This window comes from Centruroides vittatus, unplaced genomic scaffold (genome assembly GCF_030686945.1).
Source record: "Centruroides vittatus isolate TY-2023 unplaced genomic scaffold, ASM3068694v2 scaffold_1015, whole genome shotgun sequence".
In the NCBI taxonomy this organism is placed as follows: domain Eukaryota; kingdom Metazoa; phylum Arthropoda; class Arachnida; order Scorpiones; family Buthidae; genus Centruroides; species Centruroides vittatus.
Genome location: NW_027122666.1, coordinates 150758 through 162260, shown reverse-complemented (window position 1 = coordinate 162260; position 11503 = coordinate 150758). Strand labels below are relative to the sequence as shown.

The 11503-nt window shown below is 30.2% G+C and overlaps 1 protein-coding gene across 1 annotated transcript; it reads right to left on the bottom strand.

The window, feature by feature from the left end:
* Positions 1–1963: 1963 nt before the first annotated feature.
* LOC136986261 (cytochrome P450 3A14-like) lies at positions 1964–8164 on the bottom strand. The gene is made up of 13 exons (XM_067283756.1): positions 8049–8164; positions 5221–5317; positions 5107–5156; positions 4870–4975; positions 4653–4781; positions 4344–4575; positions 4136–4275; positions 3968–4071; positions 3773–3881; positions 2609–2697; positions 2407–2547; positions 2164–2323; positions 1964–2090 (listed from the first exon to the last, which is right to left on the bottom strand). Exons 1-13 carry the CDS (start codon positions 8111–8113, stop codon positions 2007–2009), a joined length of 1506 nt encoding a protein of 501 aa, XP_067139857.1. The 5' UTR covers positions 8114–8164; the 3' UTR covers positions 1964–2006.
* Positions 8165–11503: the final 3339 nt, after the last annotated feature.

The window sequence follows — 11503 nt, the reverse complement described above, 5'->3', positions numbered from 1 at the left end:
AAAAAATGGACAGTCTCTTTTTGTCATGGAATGCCAAAAACGGCCACTAGAGGCCCCCTAGCTATTATTTATATTAATTTAAATTAACAATATAAATTATTTTATATTTATTTTATATTTTTACAGTATAATACTCAGTATAATATTATTTTTATTTGTAATTTAGTATGGCTTGATGCCTGCATCGGACCTTTCGACTTGTATCTAGCTAAAACTGATCAAAATATTTCATTTTTTCACATACAGAAAAGTATTACAATAAAAAATATGAAATATTGATATACAGTATTAAAGCTATACATCCACAAGAGCCGAATTATCGGACTAGAGTTAGTTATAATAAATAAATAATTAATGAGACAATTTGAGCACTAAAATTTATAATAGAAGTAATTATTCGAAAGATAATTAATATATTTTTCGAAAGATATTAAAGGTAATTCTATAATTTATAAGAGCATTCATCTTTGTATAATCATTAGAAAGAGAATAAATTCATGATTAATAGAGATAAAATTTAAACAGTTGTTTACAAATGAAAATTTAAAGAATATATAGAAATTAAAAATTATACACCAAAATATAATCTGTTAAATCTATATATGGAAAACTTTATACATTCAATTATAACATTATTAATTATTTTGTATTAATGAACATTAAAAAATATTCTAGATGCAAGTGGGCGGCAGGGGAGCGTTGGAGGCAAGGTGAGGTCACGGAAAACCATCCACTTTCCTCTGTTAAAATTAGTAAGAAGAACATTGCGTTTAATGGTTTCTAGACGTAGAGAAAAATGTACGGTAAGGACACAAAGTGTGAGATTCATAGAAAAATTTTTCTAAAAATATTTCCAAGCCTCTCTCACACAAGGGAAAATGGGTTAGGGGACGACGTTGGGTATAAGTTTATGGAACCAAGTAGGCGGTGGTTCGAAAAGTTTTAAAATCACTAATGTAGAGTTTAAAAGATTAGGTCTTAAGCACTATTTATAAAGAATATAAAACGGAATTTATACTGAGAGGTAAATATTCATAATAATGATGTTGATTGTATCACAGACTAGATAGTCCTATCAAATCTGTCATTATTATCTTGTTTTATAGTCAGAAAATAGGGCTAATTAAAATGCGTTATTTAAGTTTTTCTGCTTTATGGGCATTTTTATCATACATATCACGAGTTTACAAGTGGTTCCCAGTGGCGACTAGCGTCCCCGTGGGCGGTGAGTAAATCTAGGGGTAAAAGGAAGCAATTTTGCGGCAGGGGGCGTTGGAAGCAGGGTACTCACTGGTGACCATAGGCGTGGGTTGCCCATGCACCTTATAGGCAAAAAGGATAATTACCTAGGTGCACACAAAAAGGATAATACTAGTGCTCCACCAATGGGGGATCCCAGACCAATCTTCTAAAAGAAAATATTTTCCTTAAAAATTCCCTGGAAGAAAAATGTCTGAAGTCAACACTTGACATGGGGCCCCAAAATTCAAATTTTCCTGAGCCCTACGAAGCTCCAACGCGCTGGGAACGTAATGGGAGCCTGCTTGAACTTGGCTACAGAGCAGGCAAATCTTGCGGAGATAGCTTTGAAAAATTTCTGATATATTCGGCCAAATTTAATCCCGGTTTCTCTAGAGCTACGGTATAAATATACGGGGTACATGGTTTTAATATACAAGTAGATGGAGTACAATAATTAGCCGATGGCTAATCATGGTACCCCCATCTATTTATATATTAAAAAATCACATTGCTAAAATCTCCAGGAAAAAACAGTGGTATATAATTTTTATTTATAATAATAATAGGTATTTTACATTTTAAAATATAGTATTTACAAGCACGTGTCTTTGATCGTTAAACATTTTCCCATGATTTCGATATAAAATATGATATGTAGATTCGTTACATCGATAGTTAAACACTAATAAATTGCATTATAGATTTAAATTAACACGCATTAAATATAATTAATAAATTTTAACTGAATGTGGCAATTATTACACTCAAGTTGAAGTTATGGAAGTTGCTTTGATTAAAATTGGATTGTTTAGAAGAGTGAAAAATATGGAAGGCGCCATTTCAGATGCCTACAAACAATAAAAATGTATTTGTTAGAAATATTTTATAAGTTTACATGTACAGTACTTAAAATATGTATACCTCATATTCATAAGCATCAAAAATGAAAGATCTGATTAAATTAGCCATGACCAATTTCATGACTGTTCGTGCCATTCTGTACGCCACACAATTTCTGGGTCCTGCTCCAAAAGGTTGATAAGTCATTGGGTTAATATTTATTCTATTTTCAGGTGAAAATCTGTAAAAGTGTAAATTCAGTACATATATTTCATGCTAAATATCATATTAGAATAGGAAATTATGGCATACAACAAGTCAAACCTGTCAGGATCAAATTTATTTGGTTCCTGCCAATAATTCGGATCTCTATGAAGAATTATCGTGGGTACAAATATTCCTACGTGTTTTGGTATAGTCAGTCCTTTGTATATGAAATCTTGTTCACATGCTCTACTAACGACGCTGAAAAATAATTTTTAATGATTTTTATGAAGGTATTGCTGTTAGTGTTTGCTAAACTTACAAAAGAGACACTGGTGAAAGTCGAAGTGTTTCTGAAATAGCTTGATCTAAATATTGAAGTTTCACGAGATCTTCGTATTGAATATCTTTCTGCAAGGGAGAAAAAGATGAATATCTATTGTACATTTGTAAATGTTTGTTTGTTTATTTTGTTACAGCAACGCAACACCTAGGCGATCTACCTAGGGGAGATGCCTTCCTGGACGTCTTTTAAAGGGTAACTGATCCCTGTTCAGGCGTTATAGACGTGGAGAAAATTCGGAAAACTCCACGTGGTCAGCTTATCCTGGCGATGCACGAACCCATCTCCCAGTGTTCAGGGAACGGAACCGATTGGCCACTGGTGGGCCCATTTGTAAATGAGATATAATAATAAAGGTTTGACGTTAATAATATAATATTAGTTATTAAGTGTTAAAGTCCATCAATTACGTTATTTACGTGTAACGAAGGAAAGGGGGTTGCGAAAGTAAATCTTTGTTCATGATAGAGAGTGAGGAGCGTGAATGCATTGTTTATGTGAACATTTTCAGTGGTACTAATAACATACGAATTTGTTCTTATAAGCCTACTTACTACCATGAATAAACTGTCAATTAGAAAATATTTGCAGAACATTTTTAAGTTGAAGACTTTTTCACAAGATATGCTAACTCAGTTTCTTTATTATTGAAAATTGTTGAGTTTCTACAAACCTAGAATAAAGTATAATTACTAGAAGCATAACTCGTAACTTTCCATAGACTGGCTTATCAACCTCTAATATCATTAAATCGGCTATTACTATCCTAAAATACAATGCACATTCGGAATTTTACGGTGATTTTCTAGAAACTTGAAAAAATCAGTTAACACATGTTCTTATCGAAGATCTGCTGTTGCTCCAATTTCAAGACAGTCCATGAAGTATTGTACTCTACACGCAATTAAAGGAAAACATCGCCAAAAGTGCTCCATTTTACACAACAGGGTGGAAGATGTTTTGTAAAAACTAATACTTTATACTGTATGTGAGACATTTTATTACTTAAATCTTTTTCATGCCCGAATTTGATCCATTTCAAAGTATGCCTGAAAGCAAACTGTAATATTTCGATAATTTATCCAAATGAAATAAAAACTAAAAATATATTTTTAAAAAAGTGGAAAAACTGCACTCAATTACATCTTTTTCGATATTTTTATTAATCTCCTGTCGTATTTTCTCCTGCACTTTTGGATTACGAGCAAGAAAGTAAGAGCACCATCCTAATGAAAAACTCATGTTTTCAACTCTGCAAAAATGTTAAAATATTAGTAAATTATTTTTGTCTATAATTACTAAATAATTGAAAAAATATTGATAAATATATGCATTTACCCAGCACTCAGCAACATTAAAATATTAACCAGAATAGAAGCTCTTGCTAATTTTTTGTTTCGGTTTGCTTTCAAGAATGTTTGAAGAATATCCTGTTGATTGTCCTGAAAATATTGTTTATTTAATATATTAGAGTTTTTGTGAATAAAAATTTGAAATAATACATACCATCAGTTGTTTTCTAGAAGTAATAATTTTCTTACTCGTGTTAAAAAGATATCGAGTTGAATTAAACTTTAGTATATACCTGGCAATGTCCATAAATAATCGAAAATAAGTAGGAAGTGGCTCGATTTCCGGAAAATAAACTAAATAATTAAAATTCTAATTAAAAATTAACGTAAAATTTAAAAAAAATAAGCAGAAGACCAGTTACTTGATAGTTTATTTGACAAGCTAAAAATATCCTTTTTAAATGCATAATTTAAGGAATTAAAAACTTTACTATATTCTTCACTCTCTTCGTTAAATGTTACTCCTAAAATCAATTTAGACATTACATTAAACATGGAACCACTATAAAGCTGCATAATATCAAGAGGGTTGCTATTTTCTTTTTTTATTTTTTCCATTAACTCGATTATAGAACCATGAATTGTTCTGCTCATCTGAAAATATAAAATGGTTAGTAAAGTATAAGCAATATATCGAATTTGAAATATAAACGAAGGGACGATCACGACACCATTTTAATTTTCACAGAAGTAAAGGAATTAGTCAAAACACTTCTTAATATTTTCCACTTAATGCTCTTTTGCAACGCCATGGCATGCTTTGCTAATTCGTGACTTACGCCTGCATCTGGGAAAATTCTCTGGAAAATATTCATAAATAAATTTGTATTCAAATAAATAAATAAATTAATTCAAATGAATAATTTTTAATGAATTAATATAAGAAACTAAACTTGCATCTCTAATACAAAAATTCTTAAACTCTTTGATTTCCATTATTTTAAGAAACTCGATATCAGAACACATGATGTACGGTTTAGCTCCTATATAAAACCTAAATATTTATCGTAAAATAACATAATTTTATAATTTATTTTATATTTATTCACGCAACTTATTTATGAATGAGTTAATCAAAAATTCGGCAATAAATAAAAATATAAAAACGATTTTTGTGCGCCTTACCCGAACATTTTTCCGTATTTTTTAAACCATTTCTCGATGCATTTCCCTCGCTATAAAATAAATAAAAATTATATTTAATTTTTCATATTAATTTGTGTTTTATAAACGTCTAACCTCTAACTGAAATTCTTTAAAATTTCCAGTTATAAAATTAGGCTTTGGACCGGGAATGCCGCATTTTTTAAGTAAGTTTAGTTTGTCTGTCCTCCATCTGAAATGTATAGAATAAAATCAGATGAGATGGCTTTATTTATTGCATTATTAAAACTATTTTTAAATAGAAAATTATAAAATACTCTTTAAATTGATTGTAAAATAATTCGAATTTAATATAATATTAATTAAAATTATATTAACGATTTAAATAAATTTGCAAATTGATCGTATCAATTTGCATATTTGCATTAATAAATTGTTTTATTTTTTATTGTTTGTTTCTTTTATAACAAATAGCATTCTATTGAGACTGTGTTTATATTATGTTTACAGTCTGATTGTTGTGTAGCAGGTTGTATTGTCTAGAGATTTGTTCTGCAGACTGTATTGTCTTCAACAATAGGAAAACAATTATATCGCTTTTGAAACAAATGAAAAGCATATCTTTGTAGCAAAGTTAAAACTTTTATTTCATTTATTAATTAAACTTATGTATATTGATTTAATATAACTGAACAAGGGTAATTTTGGTCGCCTCTAGACGTTTCCACCTTTAAATATGACGAAGAACGGCTGATTTTAGTCAGTTGTCGCCCGTTCTTCGTTCTTTCAAGATCTGTGCCTGTTTGCTATTATCATCTGTAATTTCGTATGTGTTCCTATTTTGGATTTTTGAACCTTTAAATTACTCATCGTCCTTTCGTTTGCGTGCTGCTATCTCCAGAACTTAATTGACATAAAAAACTCATTTCTTGTTCACCTCCACGTAGGATTTCTAGTTCAGACTCGTAAGGTATCGAAATTTGTGAACTCTCTCTCTCCGCGATGATAATGCGCATAAACGCGAACATTACGTCTTATTTAACTGTGTAACGTACTGTACAAACTTTTATTCCGTTCAATAAATGTTTAATTGTAGTTAATTTTGTTCAGTGACTCCTTTCTAATCGTATCCCGTCGTTTCCTTCTCCATTCTCTTACCACTAGCCTCACATACGCGCTCTTGCCATCCACAAAAATGTTCAAAAACTCAACGAGTAATAGGTGTAACCTACTTGGTGTCAGAAAAAAAGAACGCCAACAGGACCTCACATTAATTAAAGTCTGAAATGCAGGAATTTTAACTACTTTACGATGTTTGGATGCTGAAACACAAAGTGAACATTTGTAAAAAACATGTAACAAAAGTAAATGCATGATTACAGATAGATATAAAATTATGTCAATAAATATGTTATTTTATTTATACTTTATTTATACTTTATAATTTATTTATTTATACTTTAGATATATTAACTGCAAAAGTATGTCTGGTCTAATTATATGTACGAAATGCCTACGAGCACTTTTTTACATCTGTATAATCTAAATTTTAAAAACATTATGATGAAATATAATGTAACTAAATATATATATATATATATATATATACATTTAGTTTAGCAATTTCTATTAATTTTTCTACGTATATATATATATAAATATTAATAGAAATTGCTATGTGATCAGAACGATTTATCTTTCTTTTTCTTTGGGAAATCGTTATAATCGCTTTCCAGATATTGAAGACGTCGTTATACAGCTTGCAAATATATATAATATATAAAAATAAAATACCTTTTTGTGGAAAAAGTTTACTTTTAATATAGCCAGTGATAATCGATATAACACGTGATAATGGGAGAATATCTTCAGAACTAAAGGTGGGTAGTTCCGGGTCGAAACCGTTCCAAAGGGACTGTTCAGGACGAAAATACTAACGAGTTATTAATTTTGTACTTTTATGAATACGGGTTTTCACGGAAAAATGAACTATATCTGGATTTGAACTCGAACTAAACAAAAATGCTCCACGAGTTTTTAAAAATAATCACATTAGCTTTGAGTATTTTAAATTTATATTTTTATTGCTGTTCGTAATTATTTGTTTTTATTAGTAACTAACAGAATTATGTCGTCCGACATTGCCTGATCGAAAAGTAAGAAGAATGAACGATAAAATAAAAACCATATTTCAAGTTTGGTTACTTTGGCCTATCGTTATATTTATCACGAAGTGACGAAGCGATCAAATCAGCACAAGAGATTCAGATTTCGTGAAAGTCTGTATTTTCCTCGGAGTTCCTGAGAATAAGTATTAAAGATTCGGTGCAGATCGATCAAAAAGCTAGTAACGGAGAGACACGAACATTCTGTTATCTATCTATCTATATAATATAATATATATATATATATATATATAAAATGTTTTAAAAATACATTTGGTTTAACGGATTTTGGCAAAAGTGGACACCCTTCCTACCTGTCTGTTAAATCAAGAACTTACTGTACTTATATTTTTGATTGTTTTGTTTGTTATATTAAGTTATGGCAACGCGATCTGCCTAAGGGGAACGCCTTCTGGGAGGAGTTTTTAAGGACAACTTCTCCCTATTTAGGTGATACAGACGGGGAGAAAACCCGGAAACTCCATGTAACCAGCTTGTCCTGACGAGGCGCGAACCTACGACCGAATTCCCAGTGTTCAGAGAACGAAACCGTCTAGCCACTGATAGGCCCCTTACTTACATTTATGAAAGCACACTTTGGCGCATTTTTATCTAAAATTTAAAAAATTAAACATTATTTTTTACTAAAATATACATTTATTTAAAAAAATAGAAATGTAATAATTGTAAACACGAAGATATAGAAAAGGTAAAAGTCACTCAAATTGTGAAATGGAACGTATCAGACGTTTATGATAAAGTTGTTAGTATTATGAAGTAAGATAAATAAATACTTACCTTAACCAAAGAAATATGAGAAAAATAACTGTTATAACACCTATTACAAATGAAAATGGAAACATTTTATAAGCAGCTTAAAACAGACGCCTAAAGTAGTTCATAAAGAATATAAATCGGAATTTATACTGGTAGACAATATCGTTTCCATCATAGAAAAGATAATCCTATCAGTGGCTAATATCTTAACCCTTAGCCTGCCTGATCGAAAAGTAAGAAGAATGAACGATAAAATAAAAACCATATTTCAAGTTTGGTTACTTTGGCCTATCGTTATATTTATCACGAAGTGACGAAGCGATCAAATCAGCACAAGAGATTCAGATTTCGTGAAAGTCTGTATTTTCCACGTTCTGCCGTTTGCCACGCCCTCTTATTTTGTAAAACGGCCAAGGGCAAAATAGGTGAATCAGGCAATATTATTTTAAAAATTCACCAAAAATTAAATTATTATTTTGTTCATATGAAAAAATCACATATATTTATCAATATAGTTAGCTTTAATTACGACATTTTTCAATAAGTTAATAGTTTATTTTATTTTTTGTTAAAAATAAATGAGTTTTTATGTTTAATTGTGAAGTTTGAATGTTATTTAAATAGACAATGAAATAATAAAGTTATGATTTACATTTATTATATAAAAAAATAAAGCAATAATAAAAAATCAATTTATTATAGATAATTTAACAAATATAAATTATTATTGAAAAAAAGGGGGTCACAAAAAATTATGAAATATTTGGTGGGCCGCGAATGTAAAAACGTTAAGAACCACTGCTCTGTAATATCATTTTCTTTTACATTTTAAAAAAATTTATTGTTTTAATACCTATACCTGTTTAATACCTGTTTTAATGTTGTATTAAAACACGACAACTTAAAATAATATTTTAACAATGAGATAATTATTTTTAATTATTAAATTATAAAATTAATTTGCGATAATAACTTTTACAATTTGTACTAATACCGGATGTGGTTGAGAATTATTTATATTCGCTATTTTTTTTTTTTTTTTTTTTTTTTTTTTTTTTTGTTGCTGTTGTTGTTGTTCTAATATCGGAATAAATTAAAATACGACAATTTGAAATGATATTTTGACAATAAGACAAAGTAAAATAAGGAAATAGTTTAATATAATAATTATTTAAATTATATTTGTTACTTATTTATTAAATATCTATACAACGTACTGATTTTGAAAATATCTATTTTTTGTTCAATTAAGAATTGTTCGTAAGATCGCAAATAAACGATGCTTTTTAAAATATTTGTGGTAATAACAATTCTTTTTAATATTATCTGATCTTGGACACCCAAGAAGTTCCATGTCTAAATAACTGTAGCTCCAGTTTTTAAAAAGACTTTTTCCCCCTGTCTATCCACCTTTAAATAAGTTTTGTAAATTACTATGTTCGATCCAGCCAGTTATATCGGATGGTTTTTCGTCTATAAAATTTAACCCATGAATTTTTTTGGTAGTAAAATCGACTTGCCATTGATCTTTCGCTGGTAATTGATGCTTTTTAACAGAATCTATAGCCCAAGATTTCTCTTGAAAAATTAATTTTGTGATCTGAAATAATGCCATTATAAAATTATTCGTATGAAAAATTAATTTTGTGATCAGTGCTACCCAAACCACTACTACTACTCTTTACACAGACTTTTACGCACATGTTTTTTCCCGCGTGTTTTAATACAATTTGTTGCCATAAACATCCAAGAACAGCCAGTACGTCGTCATAAGATGCCATGGCCGACTGACTGACAGAGATTTTCCTCCTCGTGTGTGAGCGACAGGAAATTCTGAATTTCCTCAAGGCCAGGCCTGCGCAGTTATTCCTCAAAGGATTTCCTGAACGTGTGTGGCGGCCTTAACACTAATAAAACTAGTAAATGGCTAGGACAATAATTATACCATTGCTAAGGTGTGAAAAGGGTGTAGGGTGAAAAAAATGAAACCCTGTGTTTTCTTCTGTTAACTTGTAAACTTTGAAGTAAAAAAAATTACTTGAAAATTTTGAATATCAATTATACTTTTTAAAATCAATTATTAATTTAAAGCTAAATCTTAAAGGCATTAAATTCTCTAAGAACTTTACTTCATACATTCTGAAGAACTTTATACATTCTGAATTATTTGTGAATAAAAACATTGTTAATGATGCAATAAGATCAATACAGGAAATCCTCGTTAGTTCGAAATTCAAGGGACGAAATGATCGCGACTTCGAATTATTAATTTTCGAATTATCCGGGATTTACATATTTTCGTACAATATATGCCAAATACCATATAACTGATATAATTTTAAGCAAACGAGTATTCTATTTGCTTAAACGCAAACAGACTACGTAAACAGAACGCTATTTTCGGTAATTAAATAATAATTAATAATAATATTATAAATAAACTGCAGGTAAACAGCAAGTATTTGGTGAGAACTTCACAGGTTGTCAGATAAGTTTCATAAAAAATAAAGCAGGATTCCTCGAAATGTAGCCCAATATATTTTCTTAAATGGCCCAAAGGTAGTAGCCTAGAACCCTACAAATACCTAACCTGCTACTCGTAGCCGAATCTCGCAATCCCAAAAGCCAGCCATATTTATGAAATAAGATTAAAAAAAAGGTAATCCTTGGTTAAGGTGACATCCGAAAATGTCTTATTGTAAAAGCAAAGCCATGTTGACAGGATTAGAGTTGTTCTTGGTCTATTGTTATTTTGTGGCATGGAGGAACTTCGGTCTAAACGAATTCCTTAACATGTAAATCTCTACATCCCGGGCCGCAATAAAAGCACAGTTAAAAACTACAGTAATGGAATTTCGAACTATTCGAGTTCTAATTAACGAGGATTTCCTGAAATTTTATTCTGACCAGTGGCGTAGTGTAATGGAGCGGTAGGGGCCCCCGGGCAGCACTTTTAGGGGGCGGCATTTTTTCACAATAAATAATAATAATATCTTGTAAAAATTTGAACCATTTTATTTCATATTTTTATCGCACCTACGATTCGGACCGATTGAAATGAGCACGGAAGTTTTCATTACTTATTCTGTGACGAAACTGGGGAATCCTCTTTCTTTAAATAAATGTATAATAATGACATCTTGCCCATTGTAGCGACTGACAACACCGTCTGTACTGACTTGTAGGGATTCCCCGTATTTTATTTAAGAGGGGGCGAAATTTTCCTTCGCCCGGGCGGCTGACACCCACGCTACGCCACTGATTCTGACAAATTATTTTGTAATATTCATGAATAGAGAGTAAGACTAACATTTCAGAGACGAAGTTACAAGAAAGTTATTTATAAGTTATCTAATCATAAACAATTAGAAAAAGGTGATTGAACTATATTGATTAGAATCTTTCCAATATGATAAAAACAAATTTTATTAGTTATTTTCTATCTTATTATTCTCTGTAATATCTTTTATGTGAAA